Here is a 25,436-nt window from a genome sequence, read left to right on the forward strand (position 1 = left end):
AGAGAGGGAAAGAAAGCCAAAGATTGCATGGGGGGCGGGGGGGAGGGTTCACTACGGGAACCAGAGAAGGGACAACTGGAAGGCGGGAATCGGTGATGTCACCACGCCCCAGACGAGACCTGAAGGATCCCTGACTTCAGCCACCTCAGAAGAAAAGCGGCTTGCCCCGGGTCGCTTGCTAAGAGGCTGGAACCATGCACAAGAGGATAAAATCAGCCACCTGTACGCCTCATCCTCTCAGGGGTCCAACACACGCGCGGAGCTTTCGCCGTGGGCGGGGCCAAAGCAGGGGCTCGAGGTCGGCGACCCCGGTGTTTCCCTTAGGAGCAGCCGCAGCTCCAAATACTGATGGGTATTTCCTCTTCTTCTCAAAACTCCTGGTCGGGGAGCCAGCTCGAGTGTGAGGTGCCTTTTTCTTTGCTCAAACACACATCTCCTGAGTCACGCATCCTCTCCTGGGGCGAGGGGCGGGGGCAGGGGCGGAAGGTCACCTTTTCATTCTAGGTTTTCAGAAGCCTTAACAAGTTTGCCAGATCGCTTTACTTCTCTTTGCCTTGGCTTCCTCGTCTGAAAATGAGATAAACCAATAACCACCTTGCAGTGGTTTTTTTTTTTTTACAGATCAAGTGAGCTAGCTTGTCCCTGCTCACAACAGGGGCTCAGTACCTCCAGAGGTGTCATGAGACATGAAAAACAGTCCCTTTCTTCAAGGGTGTACAATCCGGTACTAAAAACAAGGCAAGTACAAAAATAACCAGAATAGGAATCCTCGGGTATGTGCCGTTATTACCCCTCAGAATAAGGCAAAGAGGGTTGACACCTTGGTAGAGGACCTGCAGTGCATGTGGCCCATCCCGGGATGGGAGGGTCCTGCCTGGCTGGCAGCAGGAGAAGGTGGCATTTGGCCTGGCCCTGGCTGATAACAAGCCTTGGCCAAGGAAAGATACTCCAGGTAGAAGGAAGAGGGTGAACAAAGCCCTGGAAAGCTCAGGGAAGGAGACCAAAGTTGCATCCATGACAAAGTGGCTTCAGGGCATGTAAGACCGGTGGCCTCAATGGGTCTGTCCTTCCAGAAACCAGAAGCTCAGAGGGCTTCCGGCATCTGCTTTTCCTCCTTCACGGAGGGTGCCAACAAATGTCAATTAGGGGGATTGTTTCAGGATGTGGAAATTCATTTGCTGTCAGCCAATGCTTGAAAATGTTAATAATTATCAACCTAGGCGAAAACCTCCACTGGCAATCCAGAGCAGGACATTCTTAACGCTCATGCCAGCCAACCCCTTCAGCCACATTGCTAACTTAGGCGGTTTTAGCTCCTCATACAAAACACATTTTTGCATTTTTACCCATGTTTTGATGTCAGGTTTCACTAGAGATGTATGCAGAACTGAAAATAAATGCCTCCTAGTGTACTGTGGTTTCCAAGGAACAGAATTTGGGGCTGTATACAGTGAGTTCTTAGATTAGCTTTATTTTTAAGTAGTAAATTAACTGCTATGCAGAAATTTCACTAAATCCTGTGACCTCTGCCTTCGCACACCTCTGGAATTTTTCCTAGCAGAGTGGGTGGGGGGAGGGAGTGTCAGCTCCCACCATCCCTTGAACACACTATGGGGTCACCCTCCTTTCAAATTTAAATTTTTTAATATTAAAAAAAAACATGAATTCTTCGTGAGTGCTATTGATCCAAAAGGGGAATCTATTATAGGGAGAGGAAGTAGAAATAAAATGAGATAGGCTGGTAAATTTAGAAAAGAAAGCACATGTCAACAAGACTTGGTAAAAGACAGATGAAACAGGGGAGCCAGTGGGCTGAAGCGCAGACAGTTTGAGTGTGTGCTCTCATTCCAGGAGTGAGGGGAGTCACCAGTACAGTGGGAGTTTGGGCAAGGAGGGTGAAGGTTTCCAAAAAGGCTGATATGCCCCCACTGGTTGCCCTGGCGACAGGTCCACCCCCATATGACTGTGATATAATAAAGAGAAAAATGTGCACAAGCAAAGCAGGCAGCAGTTAAGGATGGGAAGCAACAGGACTTCCAGTTAGCACCACCTTGAGGGGACCTTAGGGAAGAGTTTGGGAGGGGACGGGTGCCACTGATGCAGGATGGGTGCAGAGGGAAGAACCCGAAGGTTTCCATGAGCTTAGGCTCTGCGTACAGCACACCCTGCGGCTCCAACTCCACCAGCCAGCATAGTTGCCTTGAAGGGACTTTGAGTTGGAGAATGTGCTCACTGGTTTTCCTGGTGGCCTGGGACTGCAGGCTCTCCCTGCCCTTTGCCCCAGCCCTGGAAGGCTAAGGCAGTCCAGATGGCACAGCAGGGGGTAGAAAAGGAGTCAGCAGTGATCGCCACTGTTGTCAGCTGAGAGTCCTCCAGGGGCTCCCACCCCTGCAGCATGAAGCCCAGACTTTTCGTCGGAGCCCCTGAGGTCCTAAGTGAGCTGGTTCCCAACTCCTCTGGGCTTGTCCCCAGCTCAGACTACCTGCCTGACAGACAGGGTACCCCGATGGCTTCACCAGGTCCCGCCTCCGTGCTCCATCCTCACCCCTCTCCTGCCAGCTCATCTCCCAGCTCCACGTGGCCTCAACTTTCCCTAGGAACGTTTCCCGAAACCAGCCATTTACAAAGTGTGGTTTGGGGACCCCCTTCACAGGGTCCATGAGATCAAAACTATTTTTGTAACAGTACTAATGTTTGCCTTTTATACTCTCTCTTATGTGTGAACATCGTTCGAAATGTTTATTGATGTGGTTTTAGATTCCACATTGCAGTTAACCTTTAAGGAACTACCTTTTGTCAAGTTTTGGTGTTCTATCGGAGAATATCCATAATCACAAGAAAAGGCTATTAAAAAACGTCTTCTTTTTCTGACTACATGTCTGTGTGAGGCCATAGTTTCTTCATGTAACCCAACCAAAACAATATTTCATGAAAGGCTGAATGGATGAGAAATGAGAATCCAGCTGTCTTTAATTAAGCCAGACACTGAACAGATTTGCAAAAATGTAAAATCCTGCCATTCTTCTCACAATTTTTTCAATTTAGAAAATATTATTATACAAATATTTTTACTTACATTATGGTTAGGTTATGGGTTTATTATTGTTATTTTAAAATTAATTAATTTATAGGGTTTTTTTTGGTTTGTTTTTTTTTTTTTGGCGGTACGCGGGCCTCTCACCATTGTGGACTCTCCCGTTGCCGAGCACAGGCTCTGGACCCGCAGGCTCAGCGGCCATGGCTCACGGGCCTAGCCGCTCTGCGGCATGTGGGATCTTCCCAGACCGGGGCACGAACCCGTGTCCCCTGCATCGGCAGGCGGACTCTCAACCACTGCGCCACCAGGGAAGCCCCTAATTAATAGTTTTTAAAGTTCTCCATTTCAGTTTCTGATCCAGTAAACCTCAGTAGACTTAACCCACAAAAATAAAAGCTCTTTGGTATCCTCAATAATTTTTGAGTGTACAAGGGTCCTGAGACCACCTTCTTATACTGAGCCTACAGCAGGCAGAGTAGAGCTGTTAACTTAGCTATGCTATTGCACACCGACTCCAGCAAATTAATGACCTTTTTACATGTCTGTCTCCCCCACCGCACAAGTGCTTCCTGATGGTGGTTGTTCTTTAACCCCCTCATGTCTGGCACAAAGCAGAAAGTCCAGATGAATGAATGAAGTAGAAGGGAAGCCCACACATCACAGGCTACCGCCCGAGCAACGTGCAAACATTCACAGGAGGGCAGATAAATATCTGCATTATTTTTTTTTTAACTGGCTCAAGTTGTTACTGGGTCTCTGACTTGAATTTAGACATAAATATAAATATTTTTTTAAAAATCAGAAAATTCAAATGAAAAATTAACCTAAGAAACAATTCTGCTTCTACTCTGTTAAACTTTCAGAGACACCCCATGTAAGCAAGTAACTGGGGAGATACACCATGCAGTGGATAGCACAAATACAGCCAAAATGATCTGCCACAAAAACAGTGACCAGGGCAAGGACCACAACAAGCATAGCTTCTCCATCTCTGTTCGCTGTCAAAGGTAGACCAAAAGCAGATGGCACTAGAGGATCCAGGCCAGAGTTGCGGTGTTGGCCTTTGGTTTCACGATTCTCACTCACTCACCCTGTTCCCAAGTCAAGCAGCCCTCCAGCATGTCAGAGAGCGGCCACGCCATCCCCTGGCGGGCAGAGATGTGCCACATCCCATCCCCCTCTTTGTCCCTGACACATTCTCCTACAAAATGAGAAAAGGGGAGGGGGGGATACTGGACGTGGGATGGATGCCCTTAGCAAAACAGGATCTTTTATCTCCGAAGACAAGGGGTTTCTACTTCAGAGCATGAGCTCAGGGTGAAGGAGAGGGCAGTGAATGCTGACAACTAGGGGATGCCCCGTGGCGGGGGGAGGGGGTATGAGAGTGTGTGAGTGTGTGTGTTTGTGTGCATGTGTGTGTACAAGTATGTGTCGGAGGTGGGGAGAGAAGAGAGAGAGGCAGGGGGTGGGGACGGCATGGGGGCAGAGATATTTGACACCAAGAGGAGTATGCTTTTCTGGCTAAGAGTGTAGAGGCTCATTCCGAAAGCATCCCCATCAGAAACCCAACTGTGTAATCGCTGCTGCTGATCTAGGAATCAGGCGTTTCCAGCTCTCTCTCTCTCTCCCCCACACACACGCCTACATATCTCCACCACCTCTGTCTTTCTAGATAGATAGATGATAGATAGATAGATAGATAAGATAGATAGATAGATGATAGATAGATACATAGATAGATAGATGACAGATAGATAGATGATAGATACATAGATAGATAGATGATAGATAGATATGTTTATCATATGATGGTATATGTTTATCATCTTGAAATTTGTTTTTAAAAAAACCCTTTAGGGCTTCCCTGGTGGCATAGTGGTTGAGAGTCCGCCTGCCGATGCAGGGGACACGGGTTCGTGCCCCGGTCCAGGAAGTTCCCACATGCCGTGGAGTGGCTGGGCCCGTGAACCACGGCCGCTGAGCCTGCGCATCCGGAGCCTGTGCTTCGCAACGGGAGAGGCCACAACAGTGAGAGGCCCGCGTACCGCAAAAAAAAAAAAAAAAACCCTTTAATCAGCGTACTAAATATCCCCCAGTCCTTTCCACATTTGCAGAAGTCCTATGTTTATGTCACTATGGAAACTGATTCTCAAGAGACTAAAGACATGGAGGGCCCAGCATCATGGAGTCATTGGTTAGGTTAACACCGTAAAGATTCTGACCTCTCAAAACAGAGCTTTTGGTTCCTCTGGTCTCTGTCATTTCGGATGCTGAGGCGACCAGGCACTGGGCAGTTTTCTCAGTGGCCTTCATAGGGGGTGAGATTTTAGGGGGTACAAATATAAAACACAGTTTTGGAGAACAACTTCCTGGAATGATGGTTGTGGTAAAGCTTTCATTCACTGCATGACTATAATTTACATATATTAATTATCTGGCTTTCTCCTCACAAAAATATTCCAAGATCAGCATTAACATTCCCATTTTACGGATGAGGAGACTGAACCTCGGAGAGGTCACGTTGCCTGAGTGTACACACTTGGTCAGTACCAGAGCCAGGTCTATGAACTCAGGTCTATGCCAAAACCCACCATCCTTTCACTGGCCAGCCTTCCTGTTAACCCCCCACATCCTAGGCTTTCCAGAGCCCATGTTTAGAACCAGGCCCATACATCTATATTCTGTGTGTTTTCAGGACCTTTCCTTCCTCTTGGAGAAAGAAAAGGATTCACCTGAAGAAAACACGTTCACTGGGTGAGCCTAACAGACCTCTAACATTTTCCATTTCTAATATCTTTTTTTTTTTTTTTTTCGGTACGCGGGCCTCTCACTGTTGTGGCCTCTCCCGTTGCGGAGCACAGGCTCCGGACGCGCAGGCTCAGCGGCCATGGCTCACGGGCCCAGCCGCTCCGCGGCATGTGGGATCCTCCCGGACCGGGGCACGAACCCATGTCCCCTGCATCGGCAGGCGGACTCTCTACCGCTGCGCCACCAGGGAAGCCCCCATTTCTAATATCTTGATTCCACCTCTCTCTTGTGCCGGCTCCCACCTTCCCCAAACCCGCCTGCTCTACTTCTCATTCTGCCAGGCAGGGAAGCATTATTAACACAGATTAGCCAGACAAATCCAATAAAAAATTCTCAGAACACCCTTGTCCAGGTAAGTCCAACCAGGGCTTTTTCAGATAAAAACTCAGTGCCGTTGCTTATTGGAGACAAGTCATGAGCTTCAGATTAACTGAAAAGCTTTGCAATAGAAGAGGTTTAATTTCATTTGAAAACCCGTGTACAACCACATTCTCAACTCAGGATGCACTCATTGCCAATGAGATGCCCTCTCCCCCAGCACGCCCAACACGGGACCCAGGGCTGGGAGAGCTGCCCCGACGGACACCCATCCCCTGGTCTGGAGGTCCACCCTCGACCACCTCTTCCTACTTCTGTAGGTGGAGCCCCGTCACTCACCCAGGAGGGCCGTCTGAGGGTGGGTCCGAGCATGTCTCCCTCTGGAGATGGACCTGGAAGGAGGCCACTCCCTGGCCTCAGCGGGTAGGAGGAGGATCTGTCCGAGGATCAGCAGAAAGCAGCCCACCAGCATCTTTTCCATCTTCAAGAAGAGAAAGAGGGGCAAGGCTGTGACAAACACAATGGGAGAAGAGGGTGGGGCGAGGTTTCTGGGTCTCCCTGAATGCTAGGTGCTGCAGACTCACCCCCCGCCTTTCCCCAGATCAGACAGGCCACTTGTACTGAAAATTCCATTTGTGTGTATGACCCTCAGACCCACTGGTAGGTTCTTGGATACTCTGAGCAGGGCGTACGTAGTTGAATTTTTTGTCACTGTAAGACTGAATGGAAAACTTGGGGGAAAAAACTCTACCCTGAAGTTTCTTTTCAATCAAGTTCATTATCAATTATTCATAGTCACATTCTATATCTTGGATTTGAAAAAGGAAAAACTACATCTGAGGATTCCAAGTAACAATATTTTCTTAGTCTAATAATAGTGGATGGTACAAATTAACATATATGTTTCCCAAGGAATACATATACAGTTGCATAAGATAGCATGACTTAGCCTCCTAGCCTCCCTGCCTTCCACACACATCTATTAAGAGGGAACGTGCTGCAGTGTTTTTAAGGGCTTGGACCCTGGCACCAGACCGCCTGGCTTTGAAGTGTCCTGGCTCTGACACTTGCTAACTGTGTGTGACCTTGGGCAATCTGCTTAACCTCCTCATGCCATGTGGGAATATGGTTAATTGGGTGACTTAATCCACGTAACGAAAGCATTCAGGGTAGTGTCTGGCACACATGGGGAGGCGAGGACAAGGAAACAAGCAACAGCGTTAGGGGACCAGAGAAGAATAGGATCAAACGCAACGTTGAGCACAAAGCTCTCGGATGCAGAAAGAATTTTGACTCTTGAGTTGAGCTTCAGATATCCACAGGGGTGAGGGAGTTTCAACCAGAGAAGCACACTCTTGACCAGACTTTACCCGTTTTCTGTACTGGTCCTGGAGAGTAGCTGGTGTGAAGGCTCTGGAGGAAAGATTCTGAGCAGGGAAGCGACATGGTCAGATCCAGGGTTTCCCAGGATGGCCAATCTCAGTGCTTCACATGGGATGAGAAAGGTACTTTCCACATGGTGAATGATGTTGCCTATTCTGCCTGGCAAACCCTCGTGGAGAAGGCAATATCCTGGGACTAGGTTTAAACGTATTTTTCTTCTAGTTTCTATCATTATAGTGGGTGTCATAGCAATTTATTAATTTATACAGATTAGTGAGGAGGAGGGAATATTTAAGGAGGAACAACATTTAAGGAAGATCATCTGCTGTAAAGTCTTTACTAAATCCTCATCCTGTGCTTGGGAATTTCACCCAGTTGATTTCATTCAATCTTCAGACGTATCTCGCATAAATCAGAATTATTATTTCTGCTTTTTATTTTATTTATTTTTTTGCGGTACGCAGGCCTCTCACTGTTGCGGCCTCTCCCGTTGCGGAGCACAGGCTCCGGACGTGTAGGCTCAGCAGCCATGGCTCACGGGCCCAGCCGCTCCGCCGCATGTGGGATCTTCCCGGACCGGGGCACGAACCCGTGTCCCCTGCATCGGCAGGCGGACTCTCAACCACTGCGCCACCAGGAAAGCCCTATTTCTGCTTTTTAGAGATGGGGAAACTGAGGCCCAGAGAAGTTTAGTAACTTGACCTAGGTCACCCAGCTAAAGTAAGTAGCAAAGTTAGGATTCAAACCCAGGGTAAGAGGCTAATTTGCCAATTCACCGATGAGAGAAAACTTGATTAGCTGCAAGTCAAGTCCCCATAAGGCAATTCATGAAAGGCCATAGCTGTTTCACCACCAGAGGTGGAAACAGGGCAGGGCAGGGGCAGGGACCACTTCCTAAAACAGGAAAAAGTAAATAATAATTCAGTGAACTGTTTGCTCAGCAAACTGCTTTCAGGAATTGACCTGTAGATGAACCCAGGTCTGTCGACCTTCAAAGTCCACAGTTTTTCACACTTCCTGTGTTGAGCTAGCTCACTTTTCACTATGCATTAAAATTCTATTAAAAATAGCAGATGTTTATTCAGCACTTACTATGTGCCAGGCACTGGGCCAAGTGCTTTAAATTTATTAAGTCATTTAATTCTTACAATAACTAGAGAAGTTCAATAATTTGCCCAAGGGTATGCAGCTGATAAAGGGGTGAAGCTCCAGAGCATTGCTAGTTCATTACAGATAACTACTGCCCACCCCTTATGAACAAATTAACTCTTTACTAATTGGACTGTTCCCTATTCATAGCTTAATCTGTGAGATTCCTTTCTAGAAAAGGAAGAAAAAAGATTTTGCCTCTTTCTCTGATCTTAAACCTACTGTTTACTGTCAAGTTTCCTTGGTATTTATCACGTTTTATGTGACATTCTAAGTGTGTTATGTCATTTATATGTGATTTATTATCTTAATGATGTTCTCCTTCCTCCCATCTGAGCAAATACAAAGTCCGCGTTTATTTCTTTTAAAATGTATACAACATGCTCTGAAGGCGCACGTCCATCCTGACACATCTGCAATTAAATCCAAACATTTAGAGCACGATGTGGTGGATAATTATCATTTTCAAAAAACAAATACCACTTCATGTGGCTTGGGTTTACTGTGGATTTCAAGAAGTGTTTGCATTTTCAAGTTACCATGGCCAACCAAAAGGCCCTGAAGATAGATGAGGGATAGGGAGTTAAAAAATAAACAGAAATAAACACTTCTAGCTGTCTAACCCTGAGAAGGTTACTTTCCCTCTCTCTGCCTCAGTTTCCTCATCTTTAAACTGGGGATAATGAAGAAACCTGATCGTTGCATGAATTATATCAGCTCATATATATGTAAAGCACATAGAACACTGCCTGGCACATAGTAAGTGCTCAAGAAGCAATAGTTACTTATTATTATTATCATCATTATGCAAGCAAACCAATTAATATAAAGTACACACTGCTAATTTTTGTCATACTGAGCCATTTAATGTACCTTATATTAACTTTGATGCTTACTTATGACTACTCTACTAAAACAATGACACACAAATCCATAATCTGAAAATACATGTTAGTATCTAAAAGTATTTAAAACTCTCTTTTTCAGAATGAAATAATGCCACTTGCAGCAACATGGATGGACCTAGAGATTATCATACTAAGTGAAGTAAGTCAGAAAGAGAAAGACAAATACCATATGATACCACTTATATGTGGAATTTAAGATATGACACAAATGAACTTATCTACAAAACAGAAACAGACTCACAGACATAGAGAATAGACTTGTGGTTACCGAGGGAGAGGAGGGATGGATTGGGAGTTTGGAATTAGCAGATGTAAACTATTCTATATAGAATGAATAAACAACAAGGTCCTACCATAGCACGGGAACTATATACAATATCCTGTGATAAACCATAATGGAAAAGAATATGAAAAAGAATGTATGTATAGGTATAACTGAATCACTTTGTGTACAGTATAAATTAACACAACATTGTAAATCAACTGTACGTCAATAAAATATTTTTCTTAAATGTTCTTTTTTTTTCTTTTTTTTTTCTTTTTTTAATTTTTTTTATGTTTGCGGTATGCGGGCCTCTCACTGTTGTGGCCTCTCCCATTGCGGAGCACAGGCTCCGGACACGCAGCCTCAGTGGCCATGGCTCACGGGCCCTGCCGCTCCACGGCATGTGGGATCTTCCCAGACTGGGGCACGAACCCGTGTCCCCTGCATCGGCAGGCGGACTCTCAATCACTGCGCCACCAGGGAAGCCCAAATGTTCTTTTTTCAAAATGCAATGGCACAGCAAGTCACAGTCTGGTAGAAAAGATTTACAAAACATTATCTGATATATCATTTATCTCCAGACATAAGCTCTTATAACTCAACACAAAGACAAACAACCTACTTGAAAATGTGCAAAATATTTGAACACTCATATTGCCAAAGAAGACATTCAGATAACAAATAAACGTATGCGAAGATGTTCAACATTCTTAGTCATTAGAAAAATGCAAATTAAAAATCACAATGGGGTTTCCCTGGTGGCGCAGTGGTTGAGAGTCCGCCTGCCGATGCAGGGGACACGGGTTCGTGCCCCAGTTCGGGAAGATCCCACATGCCGTGGAGCGGCAGGGCCCGTGAGCCATGGCCGCTGAGCCTGTGCGTCCGGAGCCTGTGCTCCGCAACGGGAGAGGCCACAACAGTGAGAGGCCAGCGTACCACACACACACACAAAAAAAAATCACAATGACATTCCATGACAAATCCACTAGAATAACAAAAATTAAAAAGACTGATATAACCAAGTGTTGGCGAAGATGTGGAAAACTGGAATCCTAATACATTGCTGGTAAGAATGCAAAATGGTGTAGCCACTTAGGGAAACAATTTAGCAGTTTCTCATTCAGTTAAACATACACTTCCCAAATGAGACAGCACAGGGTGACCAACTGGTCTGGTTTGCCTAGAATTGCCTGTGTTTTTGCACTGAAAGTTCTTCATCCCAGAAAACTCAGTCCTGGGCAAACTGGGCAAACCAGCAACCTAGATATTTACCCAGAAGATATAAAAACACACCCACACAAAGACTTATACTCAGATGCTCATAGAAGCTTTCTTTGTAAAAGCTGAAAACTGGGAACAATGCAAATGTCCATATATTAACGGACAGATAAATAAATTGTGGTACATCCATACAATGGACTACTACTCAGCAGTTAAAGGAATGATGTAATGGGTGAATCTCAAAATAATTAGGCTGAGTGAAAGCTGCCAGACACAAAAAGAATACATACTGAACAATTCTATTTATATGACATTCAACAAAGGGCAAAACTCTGTGACAGAAAGATCAATGGTTCCAGGGGGTGGGATGGGAAAAGAGGGTCAGCTACCAAGGGGCAGGAGGGAAATTTCAGGGGTGGCAGAAATGTTCACATCATGATTATGGTGGAGGTTACATGGCTCTATGCACTTGTCAGAACCCATCAAATTATACACTTCAAAGTGATGAATTTGATTGTTTTAAGTTGGACTTCTAAAAAGCTGTTTAATAGAAACTAAAAGAATGGGGAAAAGGATACTGTATACAAGTCAACGTAAAACCAGCATGGCAATATTCATATCAGACAAGACAGGCTTTTTTAAAAAAAACGCAATGGCAGTGAAACAAGAAAAAATAAGTCAGTACACGTAGCCCACATTAATCACTGTTTCTCAGGGAGGCATTTACAGCTGCTAGCATTTGAAGAACAGGAGCCAGATCCAGTTCCAACTGGAAAACAAAATGATGTTTGAGAAACAGTTCCTTTCACATATGGGCATATGAGAAGCATTGTTGTGCTGAGAAATAGAGGTTAATTCAATCAGAACAGATTCCATGAAGCATTTGGGGGCATGGAAAGAATATTTTTTAAAACAATTAAACAGCTTTGACTTTTGTTCTAGCGATTTTTCTCCTCTCCATGAGACAATGAGTCTTTTCATTTAGCTTCACCAAGAGGGTGGGGCTGAGAGAGAGAGAAGGAAATTGTTCTAAGCATCGCTGTTTCAAGTAAAGCGACAGATGGCGTAGCATCCCATCAGAGCCAGCACTACGTGCCGTGGGCCTTGAGAGGAGAGGCCTGGCTCTGTCACGACACGCTGCGACCTCGGTTAGGTGATTTAACTCTCTGGGCTTTAACGAGTCAGCCATGAAATGAGAGGCGTGGTCTGGAAGCAGCGTTCCTCAGCCTAAACCAGACCACAGGCCCAGGACAGGGGCCCAGGACAGGACAACGCTGCTCCCCTGAGGAAGATGGGCATGACACCCTCTTCCTGCCCCTGCACAAGAAGACAAAGGAGCTAAAGCACTAATATTTTCTAAGTGCCTACTATGGGCCAGGCAGTGAGCTGGGCGCTTGTATATTGTTATCTCATTTGGCCCTACAGTCATTCTGTGAGGTGGACGAGGTCCCAATTTCATGGGAGGAACACCGGCGGCCACAGATAGAAAGACACTCTCCAAGGTCTCAGAGCTAGTTAAGTGACAAAGCCAAGATTCTACCCCCGCCACCTCTCAGGCAGCCAGCCTACTTGCTAAAAAAGAGATTTTGAGTCCCCTCTCCAATTCTGAAAGTTCTTAGACATCATATTTAAGAGTTTTGTCCCTCAAAGGCCACTCCATTGGCACACCAAGTGTGCATACTAACTACTCTGTGTTCAATGAGAACCAGTCACACAGGGCTGGGGCCGCAGCAGCCCCAGAGGCCCTCCTTCCTGTCTCCCACCTCAGACCAGAATCCCCAGCGCCCACAGGGCCGGCAAATGGAGCCCAACCTCCATTTAGATGTTGACATTTAGATGTTGACCTGACATTGGCTTTCTGTGACTTTCACCCAGTGGTCAAGGCCTGCTTGCCAGCCCAGTCTTTCCAGGTACAGACTCAAGTCCTTTCATGGTCAAGATAACTCCATCTGCTCCGGTACCCAGACTGGAAACCTCGGCCTCAGCTTCCATGTGTCCCTTGCGTCACCATCACATTCATGGGTGGACAAGCCCTGGCTTTCCCGCCCCTGCTCCAGCCCTCCTGACGGTTCCCGCCACTGCAGCAATGCTCCAGTCTCTCTATTTCTCACCCAGACTTCTCCAGAAGCTTTGGAACTGCTCTTCCTGCCTTGGGTCCTGCCCCTTCCGTGCTCAGAACCCACCTAAGGCCTTACTACGTAACATTCATGTTCAAGGCCCTCCATGACAGACCACTGCCCGCCCTACAACCATGGCAGTCCCACGTGCACCCCAGCCCCTCTACCAGTGCCGAAAGAATTCAGATTCTTGTCCTAGCTGGGTGCCTTCATCCATGCTGGTCCCTTGGCCTGGTCTACCTTCTGTATTATTCAAAAACGCATTCATTCCTAAAGGCTCAAGTCACATGTCACCCACCCCCTAAAATGTTCTCCAATTTTCCCAGCAAGGATTGACTTTTCTACGCACCCCTGACAACGGGTTTGTTGTCTGCTCTAGCCCTGGGTTTTTGTTTGTTTGTTTTTGTTTTTTGGCCGCGCTGTGCAGCTTGTGGGATTTTAGTTCCCTGACCAGGGATCGAACCCACGCCACCGCAGTGAAAGCACGGAGTCCTAGCCACTGGACTACCAGGGAATTCCCTAGCACTGTGTTTCTTTTTCTTGTTTCCATATCTGTCTCCCTGCCTAGACTCTGAACTGTTCCTTGAAACCACACCCATGTGCTAGATGCTGAATTTCATAACTAAAGTTTTAGAAAATAGGTAAGTGTTGAATAAACACATTTATTGATCAACAAAAGATCAATAAATGTTGAATCAAACTGGCCCTAGTTCTGCACCTGACAACTGCCAAGGCCGAGCCCAGGTCTTCGTCTACATACTCTGTTTGCCTTAACGCAGGCAACCCCAATGGCTCTCTCCTATGATGGAAGGAGCCTCTGCCCCAGATTCCTTGGCCCTGAATACATAATTTTTAAATGATATAGATGAAATATCAAATATCTAGTTATAATAATTAAAGTATCCATTTACTCATACATGCATATTCAAAACATCTGAAATTACAAAATATATATTCACTTAGAAATAATGCTTTATTCATTAAAAATGTTTCAGAAAACAGTGTTTTCTCTCATGTCATAAAACAGTTTTCAAATGCTTGCCTCTCTAACATCAGTATTTCATCGACGCTAAAGATTTTTTTGTTTTCTGACATCTTTACTTCTAGGTTGTCTGAGAGACAGCACTTTCTGAATCTATACATGATGCTGTCACTGGAAATTTTATCTCAGACCACCAGTTCCCACTTATGTAACATGAAGACAGTTGTTGGGTTTTTTAATATGTCCTGGAGGCATAAATTCACCATCTCTGCAACTTACTCATTCACTGTGCTGCTCTTAAAGTATCGTAGCCAGTGTCATCCAGCCCTTGCAATTGTGAAACTGTGCCCAGAGGAATAATGACTAAATTTGAGCTGATTTTTCTTTTACTGTTTTGGTCATTGACTTCTACATGTATTCAAAATTAGCACACTGATTGAGGACATTTCAAGCTAACGTGTCTTCCCCCAGTAGTACTTTGTTCAACATATTTGACAACATATTCAAACTGACATATTTGTCCTCAGTTTGATTGAGGACATTTCAAGCTAACGTGTCTTCCCCCAATAGTACTTTGTTCAACATATTTCAAAGAGTTCCACATACTCTGAGAGACTTTGCAAGGACTCACATATACAGCAATTTCCTCTTTTCCAAGGAATCATTTTCTTAGGGAAAAAAACCCCTCACTTCATATTTTGGAATATATGGTCATTCCTACCTTATCTTTCCTCCCTTCCATTCAATCAAGCACCATGTTCTACCACGTGAGGTCTCGCATGCCTTCTCCCTTTTCCATCCATACCAAGGTCACAGCCCTAGGCTTGCCCCTTATTCATACCGGAGAGACTACAAAGGTCCTGGCAGACACTGCTGTTGCCCCCCAATATCCTCCCCTCCTTCTTTAGTAATAGAACCCTCACTTTTTAACTGGACACATAATGGGGCTGGAAAAAGACCAAGATGCCCAGTCTTCCCTTCTTCCCTATCAGGTGACTGCATGGGGGTTAGGGGGGATGGAAGTGGATGCGGCGAGTACAACTTCAGAGAAGTGTCCTTAAAGGAGGGGTGGGGGAATGACCGCCTTGCTTTTTCCTTCCTGCTGGCTGGAATGAGCACATCCTGGCTGGAAACCCACCAGTCATTTTGAACCACGAGGCACCATGAAAATGGAAGTCATGCTGCATGGTAAAAGTGACAGGGCACAAAACTGTGGGTCCCCGACCCCATGCTCACTTTGGACACGCTGCCTCCAGGCTTCTAGACAGAAATAAACTTCCTTCTTCAGGTCACTGTCATTTCTGTTTTTTGTATAACTTGGAGTTGATCATAATCCTAATTAACTGACTGTTTCTAAGTCTCTCCTATTGACGCCATCTGGCACTAGCTGAATTCAATCTTCCCAACATAATATCATGCTTATCATGCGCCTGCTCAAAAACTATCAGTGACTTCTACATACCAAGCCGATAAAATCCAGATTCCTGGGCTTCCTTGGTGGCGCAGTGGTTGAGAGTCCGCCTGCCGATGCAGGGAACACGGGTTCGTGCCGCAGTCCGGGAAGGGCCCACATGCCGCGGAGCGGCTGGGCCCGTGAGCCATGGCCGCTGAGCCTGCGCGTCCGGAGCCTGTGCTCCGCAACGGGAGAGGCCGCAACAGCGAGAGGCCCGCGTACCGCAAAAAAAAAAAAAAAAAAAATCCAGATTCCTTAGCTTAGCACTCAAAGTCCCATAATCTGGCCCTGTCTTAACAATGCTAACCTCAGAAACACCCCCATCCATTCCACCAACACACACACACACACACACACACATTAACCCTCCATTCCAGCCCGTTAGCTCCATACAACGTCTCTTACTCACCGCTGGTTGGATTGAGTTTAGGACAACGGAGATACAGGGAGGGAATCACTCCCTTTCAAATTGAACTGTGAATGGAAACAACCTTAACAAGAGAACAGATACACTGTGGTGGAGGCATATAATGGGCTATTATACAACCATAGAAATGAGTGAATTACCGCTTGGCGCAATATCATCATAAACTTACAAACATAATATTGAACAAAATTAAATTCAAAAATGGACAAAATGAATCTACAATCTTAGGAATCGGGATAGTGGTGACACTTGAGGTGTCAGTGCACAGAAGGAGGCGTGAGGGGGGGATTGTGGGGTACTGGGAATGTTCTGCTGATTACTCAGTATGCTGACTGCAGGTTCATGAAAAATAATCCAGCTACACGCCAGATTTGCGCACCTTTCTATATGTATGCTTCAGTAAAAAGTTGACTTAAAAAACAGGCAAACGAAGTTAGAAGAGCAGTTACCTTCAGGGGGAGGTGATAATTAATTGGGTAATTGTGGGCACAAAGTGGGGCTTCTGGGGTGCCGATCTGGGAGATGGTCACATAAGAGTGTTCATTTTGCAAAAGAGCCATTGTACTGTTCCCTTATGGTTTGTGCATCTTTTTATATGTTCTTTTGATTAAAATTTTACTTAACAAGTGAAGTGTGCAGTACTACTCCTGCCACCCTTGCTCTCTGATCATGCCATGGACAAAGGGATTCAGGGAGAGATGTGAGCTGCAGCAGAGATTTTAGAGAGAGGCTAATGGGTGTTCTCTCTTGAGAGGGCTATTGTGCACATTCTGGAAGAGGTGTTAATATGAATGAGGGTGCACAGCTGGTCCTGACCTGGAACTCCTTCTCAAGCCCTGGGGTGGGCAAAATAATGTCCCTCCAAAGATGTCCATGTCCTAATCCCCAGAATCTGTGGATATGTTACGTTACACACCAAAGGGGAATTACAGTTGCTAATCAGCTGACTTTAAAAATAGGGAGATACCCTACATCAACTATACTTCAATTAAAAAATAGCAAAAAATAGTGAGAGCATCCTGAATTACCCAGGTGAGCCCAACGCAATCACCAGGGTCCTTAAAAACAGAAGAGTGAGGCAGCATGAGAAGGACTCAGCCTGACATTGCTGGCTTTGAAGATGGAAGGAGGCGACAAGCCAAGCAATGAGGGAAGATTCTAGAAGCTGAAAAAGACAAGGAAATGGATTCTCCCCTAAAGCCTCCAGAAGGAACAATTCACCCAGTAAGAACCATTTCAGACTTTTGACTTCCAGAAACATAAGATAATAAACTTTTTAAAAACTGAAGTATAGTTTACAATGTTGTGTTAGTTTCAAGTGCATAGCAAAGTGATTCAGTTATACATATATATATTATATATAATATATATACTTTCTTTCAGATTCTTTTCCATTATAGGTTATTATGAAATATCGAGTATAGTTCCCTGTGCTACACAGTAGGTCCTTGTTGTCTACCTATTTTATATTTAGTAGTGTGTATATGTTAACCCCAAACTCCTAATTTATCTCTCCCCCCTCACCCACTATCCCCTTTGGCAACCATAAGTTTATTTTCTGTCTGTGAGTCTATTTCTGTTTTGTAAATCAGTTCATTTGTATCATTTTTTGAGATTCCACATGTAAGTGATATTATACGATATTTGTCTTTCTCTGTCTGACTTAATATGATAATGTCTAGGTCTATCCATGATGCTGAAAATGGCATTATGTCATTCTTTTTTATAGCTAGGTAATATTCCATTGTACATATATACCACATCTTCTTTATCCATTCATCTGTGGATAGATGTATAGGTTGCTTCCAATAAACTTGTTTTATGTCACTAAGTTTGTGGTAACTTATTACAGCAGCAGTGGGAAACTAATACACACACTGTCTGGAAATTTCAGAGAGGTGGTAATTTTATTAGAGGAGATCTTGGGGATGGGGGCATTCTTTGTATTTCAATGGAAATGGAGAAGGAGAAGGAGCTAGAAAAAATCAGCAAACACTGTTGATGGGGAAAAGGAGACCATTCTGAGGGGCTAGTGTTAAAAGCTGAGGGTTTGTCAAAGAAAGGGAGAAATTGTGAAAGTAGCAACTTCAGAACTGAGTTTGAAGCAACCCAGGGCTCACAAAAGATTTGACCTATAGCCTTGACCTCTGTGGTCTTGAGCTTCTCATCTTTAAGACAAGTGAAAACAAACTCACCTAACTGGGAAGGTGCAAGGATAAGCCCTCAACAGAAGTGAGATAAAATCCTTTGATTGGGATTTCCCTGGTGGTCCAGTGGTAAAGAATCCGCCTTCCAATGCAAGAGGACGCAGGTTCGATCCCTGGTCAGGGAACTAAGATCCCACATGCCGCGGGGCAACTGAGCCCGCGTGCCACAACTACTGAGCTCGCATGCCACAACTACAGAGCCCACTTGCCTCAACTACAGAGCCCACGCACCCTGGAGCCTGCGTGCCACCACTAGAGAGAGAAAACCCACATGCCACAACTAGAGAGAAGCCTGCACCCACAAGGAAAGATCCCGCATGCCTCAACGAAGATCCCACGTGCCGCAACTAAGACCCGACGCAGCCAAAAATAAAGAAATAAATAATAAATAAATCTTTAAAAAAAATCCTTTGCTTTACATCATTTTCTCTAATAATAACTGTTTATTAGGCAGCATAATGCCCCCAAAGATGTCTATGACACAATCATCCCGGAATCTGTGAATATGTTACCTTTGTGGAAAAAGGGACTTTGCAGATGTGATTAAGCTAAGGATATTGAGAAGGAGAAATTAGCCTGGATCATTCAAGTGGGTCCAACGTAATCACAAGGGTCTTTATAAAAGAGAGAGGAAGGGGGGAGAAGGGGGAAGGGAGAGAAGAACTGGAAGCTGCTATGCTTTGAAGATGGAAAATACCAGGAGACAAGAAACATAGGCACCTTTCAGAAGCCAGAAAAGGCGAGGGAACAGCTTTCCCCCTAGAGCCTCCAGAAGGAACATAGCTTGTCGACACCTTGATGTTAGCCCGGTGAGACCTATTTCAGACTTCTGACCTCCAGAACTGAGGGACAATAAGTTTGTGTTGCTTTAAGCACTAAGTTTGCAGTCATTTGTTACAGCAGCAATAAGAAACTAGTACAATAACCTAAAATAGCAGTGGGGTATTCCAATGGGGATGGAGCCACGGTCTCCAACAGTAAAGTTTTCCCTGACAATAAATACTCTAAAAAGAACTTTCGAAAAACGTTAGCTAGCCCACCTGCTCAGCCACTGACTTTACATACAGACAGTTCGGTAAAAATCTTATTTTCAATCAACTCACTCCAAGCACTGGCAGATTAGTTCACATTAATTATCTCATTTAACCCTTATAACAACACTATGACATAGATCGTATCATCCCCATTTGATGGATGATATAACTGAGGCTCAGATAATAATAAGTATAGGTAATAAATATTGAGCACTTACTCTGAGCTAGGCATTATACTAAGCACTTCATGTGTGTTAACTAATTTAATTCTCCCAACAATTCTATTTCCATTTACAGATGAGAAAACTGAGGCAGGGAGTCTAAGTAACGTTCCAAAATCCTTGCAGGTAATGAGTGGCAGGGCTGAGACTGGAACCCAGGTCCCTCAGGTGCCAAGATCAGGGTCGTACTCCCACAACCTCTCATCACTGTCAGCATCATTACCACCAATTACTGATAACAGCCGAGGCCTCTGGGATAGAGCCCAGCCCTGCCTTTCTCTCTGACTCCCTTTCAGGGTCCTACCAGGTAAGGCAGTGGTGGCTGTCTAACGAGCCACCTGGCAGGGTTCAAAGACGACCTCACGGCTAGAGCTCCAAGTGGCAACTGGTCCCTTGGAAGGGCCTCCCTGGCACTGTTTATTAGCAGCAGCAATGACAGCCTCCACTCTCTCCTTGGCACTTCGGCCTCCCTCTTCCTCTGACCCTCCTGACTTATCCCCACATGTACATTACACAGGGGTGCCCTCCTGAGCCTCCCTAAAGACAGGGAGTCCCAGGAAAGGGCTCTCTTAAACACACATGCTAAAAACCAGAGGGGAGCCAGTCCCGTCCCAGGGATAGCATTCGAGGCTCTGGCTCACTTGGCTGGCCTTAAACGCAGCTGCTCACCCCTGAGTCCCAGCATGTCCCTTCTCACCTCCCACGCAGCCTCACACCCAACACCCTGCAGGCCAGCGTTTACAATGGCACTCCCTCTTCGCCCCAGGCAGAGCTGATTCTAGGAAAACTGTGGGATTTCTCTGCAGAACCTTCAGTGATCCTCTTATTCCTCATCTACCTTTCAAGGAGCAATCTTCTATTTCCTTTGCTTTAAATCTTGGGCCTCATTTCAACTACCTCTTGCTAAACAGAGATATATGGTGATGCCGGTAAGAGCTTAGAGCATGACAGCCATCTGAGGGTGTCTGAGAAGTGGACTCTGGTACGGCACCTCCAGCCAGTGAGCTCAGGCCTCAGTGCCTCCAGCTTGCCAGGGCCTGGACTCCTGAGCCCAGAATTTGTAGGAAAGAGAAGCCTGGCAACACAGAGGTCTGACTGAATTCTACTGGCAAGACTAAAAGTTTGGGCAGATAGGAAAACAGAAGGTGAAGACCCAACAGATATCTACCTGCATTCTCAACAGGGGGTTCTAAGGGACCAAGCTTCAGGGGCTGAGAGGAAACTTTCCAGACCATAAACCCATCTTGGAACAGCAATATGGTTTTCTGAGGCTGGGAGAAGCAGGCAGGGAGAACTGTGTAGGATGCACTCCTGAATGGAAAACTCCAGTTAAATACATGTAGATCACCTGCCACCCTCACGTACCCACAGAGGGCCCACCTTCCTGATTTGGAGAGGAAGTGACTGCTTGTAGGAACGCCTTGCTTTTCTGGAGAGACAGGTGATGGAACTAATCACCAATCTTAAAATGCCTGGAACTGTTCTAACGACTTGAATTCAATCCTCACAACCCTGTAGGTATTATCAACCCCATTGGACAGATGAAGAAAGTGAGGCATAGAGCAGTTGGGTAAACCCGAGGTTGCCAACCTGTAAGCTTCACTCACAGCCGGGGTCTGAACCTAAGCAAGCGAACCCCAGAGTCTCTGGTCTTGACCATACCCCTCCCCCACCCCTCCCCCACCCCCGCAGCGGGAAACCAATTAAATGCACTTGGTGCAGATGCAGCCCATTTATGACGATTTGGGACTTGGTGAACTGGGTTTGTTCCGGGCGGGAGTATGTGTTCCCGAGGAGCTACCTTCCTGTGCACCTTCCTGTGCGTCCAGTCCAGGAGACGTTAACGAGAGAGGGTCCCCATTTTTCTGTCCTCTCTCCAAACTGCCCTCGGGGTTTCTAGCAACTACCACAAAACGCCCTCCCCTTTCTTTCCTTTCCCCGCAATGTAGGGAAGCTGGAGCTTTAGCTGTCCTAGAGAACCAAGAACAAAATGCAGATGACACGGGCATTAAAATAACAGCCGACAGAGGCGGGGAGTCGGAATCGATCCGCTGGCCAGCTGGACAGCAATCACGCCGCATCCCCGCTCAACAAGTCTCCCTTTCCTGGGGTCGGTGGAGGCCAGGTCTGGGCGGCCCCGCGGCGGGGCACAGCGCCCCCACGGGGCGCTGCGGGGTGGCTGCCACGCGCTGCGCCGGGCTCAGGGAGCTCGCGGAGCTCGCCCGGCCAGGGCGGCCCAACTGGCCCCGGCCGGGGGGTCCCGCAGCGCCGCCCTCCCTCTCGCCCTCTACCCCGAGGGGTCGGGAGCCAGGGGCCCAGGGCGGGAGGGTGCGTCCGACGGGAGGGGCCGCACGGGCCGGGGCGCGGGCCTTCGGGCGCGCCCGCGTGCGTGGGTGCCCAAGCTCTGTCTGTCCGTCTGTCTGTCTGCGCCTCGGGGCTGCGGGGCCAGGCAGGGCCCCGGGGAGAGCGCGCCCCGCTCACCTGCAGCCACCGCCGGCGCCTGGGAAGCGAGACAGGGGCGCAGACTCCCGGGTCTTCGTCGCTGGCTTCCTCGCCGCTCCGAGAGCCACGGTTCTCCTCGGGAATCGCTCGTGGGAGCCGAGGAAGAAGCCCGAGGTGCTGCCGCTGTCTCCTCTTTCGCCGCTTCCTCCGAGTCCCATCCCAGAGCGCTCCGCTCGCTCGCTGGCTGCCTGGGCGGCTCTGGGCCAGCGCCGGCAGGCGGCGGGGGAGGCGGCGCCGCGGAGGGTGGGGAGAGGGCCGGCGGGAGGAGGGGTGTACTGTTTGGGGATGGGGCAGGAGCGGAGAGGGATAGGCCGCGAGGACCGCCCCACCCTGCAGGCAGCCCCGGGAGCTGGGCACCCTGGCCGCACGCCCTGCCTGCTGCCACCTCGCTCTGCGCGGTCCGTCCCCAAGCCCAGGCGGGGATCGGACCCCGGGGGTCTGGAGCCGCACGCAGGCTCAGAAAAACAAGGAGCTTTGGGCTCTTGGCGGAGGGGAGTGGGGTGGGGAGCGGAGGAGAGCATCTCCTGGAGGGAGAAAGGCATGACGGGGGTCCTGTTTCCTGAACTGGGGGTCGTGATCTACAGGAGGAGACCATCGATGACGGTGATGAAGAAGAAAGTGTTGAGAATTGGGCTAACTGGTGACAAGTGCCAGGAACTGTCTTGGCAGTACCCAGAACACCGGTGCCAGTTCATATTAACAGAGCGCCCACTGGCCAGAAACCAGGCCCCTGGGTGGGGACGGGACTAAGGATGCCAGGACGGAAAGGAAACAAGGTTCCTACCCTGAAGGAGCAGAGAAAGTCTAGTCCAGGCAAGACTTTTGAAATTATGGGCAAAGATGTTTGCAATTTTGTGAAGCGGGGGGACGTGCCCTGAGAGGTCCCCAAGGGAACTTTGGAGGGATGCGAAAGCCAGGATTGGTCAGTGGCAGGGAAAGGGCTGGGGAATGCCACTCTACCAGCTCTCCCTGCTCCTGGGCAGCTGGGGGTGAGTGGGGTCGTTACAACAGGCTAGGACATCTCCTAATAATTGCTCCAGAATTCTAACCCCAAACCATTAACCCAACCACTCAGTTCAGGTTTTAACAAGCTGTGGGGTAGAGGCCGCAGAACTAGCAAGTTTCAAAACGTCTGGTGCCAAAATCTGATCATTTAAGTCCTCTTGGCTGCCTTTACTCTGAACCGTCGTCACTCCTATTTGATGATAGAGTTGGTTTCTGGAATATGAGTAAAAACCTTGTACAAAATCAATTTTTCAGGAAAGCTCCAGGTGGGTAATTAAAATCCTAGCCATAAGGCAAGGGGTCAACATACTCAAGCCATCGGGCAACTCAGTGGTATCCTAATGCCGAGAAAGAATCTTGGATTCATGTTCCCTCACGCTGCACCTTAGGCCCACTGGGCACTCTTGGCCGCCTGCACTGATCAGAAATAGTTTCTTTGTATGTCTTTGGGAGGAGGTAGGTGGAAGTCAGAAAGTAGAGGAAAGTCTTCAGGAAATGTTTGGTCTCTGAAGTCCTGGATCCCACCAATGAAAATCCTTCCTGAGTCTGGGCCAGTGAAAATCCCCTAGGAGCTGGGGAAGTGAAGTTACAGTTTATGGAAACTTACAGTTTAAATGTGTTGCCTTATTTCAAGACACCAGTATGATCCGGTAATTTAACCAGGAAAACAATAGTAATTCCGAAATCCTTACAAATTTTGGTGAATTGTAATGTAGTAGTAACAGATTTCAGTGATTCTGGTGTATGCCGAGTAAGCTGGATGTTTCTCCCCAGGGAGTTCTATCAGACTTCTTCAGAAGAGGAAATTTCTGTACAAAGCATGCCTGCAGCCACGTCAAATAGGTCAGTGAGTTGTTCACCTCGTGGAATGACCTTCAGGTCTGCTGGAAAAAAAAAAAAAAAAAAAAGCAGCAGCAAAAGCGATTTCAGGATCCAGAAATATCAAGTAAGGAAAAACAATGGCTTAGTTTCCCAGCTACCTTTAGGGGGAATGCAAGTTGATAATAATAAATGCTGCTGGGGAAAGCCCAAATTTGCCTTTTCTGCCAGAGGCCCTGCTACTGGCTTAATGTAGAGAACCTTATTCAGAAAAAGTATGATTTCTTGTTCTCAGGTGGGCACTCATACAAGCTGACAAGAACAAGGGTGTGTAGTATCTCAGAACTCATGAGTTAGAATCCACAACTGTTTAAATTACTTACACCTTGGTAGCTATGCTGGGTTCAGCTCACTTCTCTGTCTCTGCAGGGGGTCTACTGTGGAACAGAAGGAGGCTGCGGCGGGGGTGGGGGGTGGGCGGGGAGGGGCAGTCATTTGACCCAGGCCTCACATTCATGAATAGCCTCAAATATAGACTTTGGCCCTAAGCATTCATTTGTTCCTTGTAAATATTAGAACTTTTTGTTTTGCTTTTGTTGCACATTAGAATCCTACCTAGAGGGCGGATTAAAATGAGACTCTATCAAAGAGAAGAGGACCACAATATAAGGAAAACAAAGAGCAGACAGGTTGGCTCACAGAACTCATAGCCTAAAATAACTTTTTTTGTTTTTGTTTTTTTTGCGGTACGCGGGCCTCTCATTGTTGTGGCCTCTCCCGTTGCAGAGCGCAGGCTCAGCGGCCATGGCTCATGGGCCCAGCCGCTCCGCGGCATGTGGGATCTTCCCGGACCGGGGCACGAACCCGTGTCCCCTGCTTTGGCAGGCGGACTCTCAACCACTGCGCCACCAGGGAAGCGCTAGAAACACCAATTTTATTGACAAGATAGGGCCACAACGGGCAGCTCCACGGAACACAAATGAGGAAGAATCTAAAATTGCAATGTCACCTCACTCGCACCGTGTTTCTCTAGGTGACTGATGATGTTTGAGTCACATGTAAACTCCTGGAGCCCGTCCCTGTCCCACTCAAGCAGAAGGGCAGGATGTCTCACCTGGGAGAGGAGCTGTCATTCCTTTGGGGCACCTGCCAGTTGGTCAGAACAGGAGATAAGGTAGAGAGGGGGGCCTCCAGCCTTGCGTAAGGAACCCTCTGACATGGGGCAGTGCTTCCTTCCAGATGCCCCATCAATGTGGACAGCTAGTTCCGTGTCAGAGGTCCCCCTGAGGACAGGCTAGCTGACGGCACCATCATCCCAAGTGAAATGATTTCTAAATAAACATATGACCCCACCTTGGAAAGAGGATTCAAATGTTTTTATGTTATCCACACCTTAACTTGTTTACACATCTTCCTTATGCCATGCTGGGGAAGAGACGGAGCTGCTGTGGCCTTAAACCTGGAGGTTAGAGTGGTTTTTGTGGAATCAGGCTGATGACGCTACTTATCAAGTATGAGATAATAGGATGGAGTGGGGAGCCTTAAAACCTGGGCAAGATTGAACGGAATCTGACTCGTTT

At 47.0% G+C, this 25,436-nt stretch overlaps 1 protein-coding gene across 3 annotated transcripts in view; it reads right to left on the reverse strand.

Annotated features, from left to right (window-relative positions):
* The window catches only part of MATN2 (matrilin 2), a 157,462-nt gene extending 134,785 nt beyond the window's left edge, over window positions 1-22,677 (reverse strand). For 2 of the 3 annotated variants that reach the window (XM_079901747.1, XM_079901745.1), the window contains exons 1-2: window positions 15,651-16,268; window positions 6,503-6,644 (exon numbers count right to left, since the gene is read on the reverse strand). In XM_079901747.1, coding sequence (XP_079757873.1) covers window positions 6,503-6,644; window positions 15,651-15,761 — 253 coding nt within the window. In that variant the 5' untranslated portion in view covers window positions 15,762-16,268. Of the gene's footprint in view, window positions 1-6,502; window positions 6,645-15,650; window positions 16,269-22,011 lie in introns of those variants that run through there. The other variant, XM_079901746.1, reaches the window with a different exon arrangement.
* Window positions 22,678-25,436: the final 2,759 nt, after the last annotated feature.

The sequence above is a fragment of the Stenella coeruleoalba genome (genome assembly GCF_951394435.1).
Source record: "Stenella coeruleoalba genome assembly, chromosome: 17".
NCBI lineage: Eukaryota > Metazoa > Chordata > Mammalia > Artiodactyla > Delphinidae > Stenella > Stenella coeruleoalba.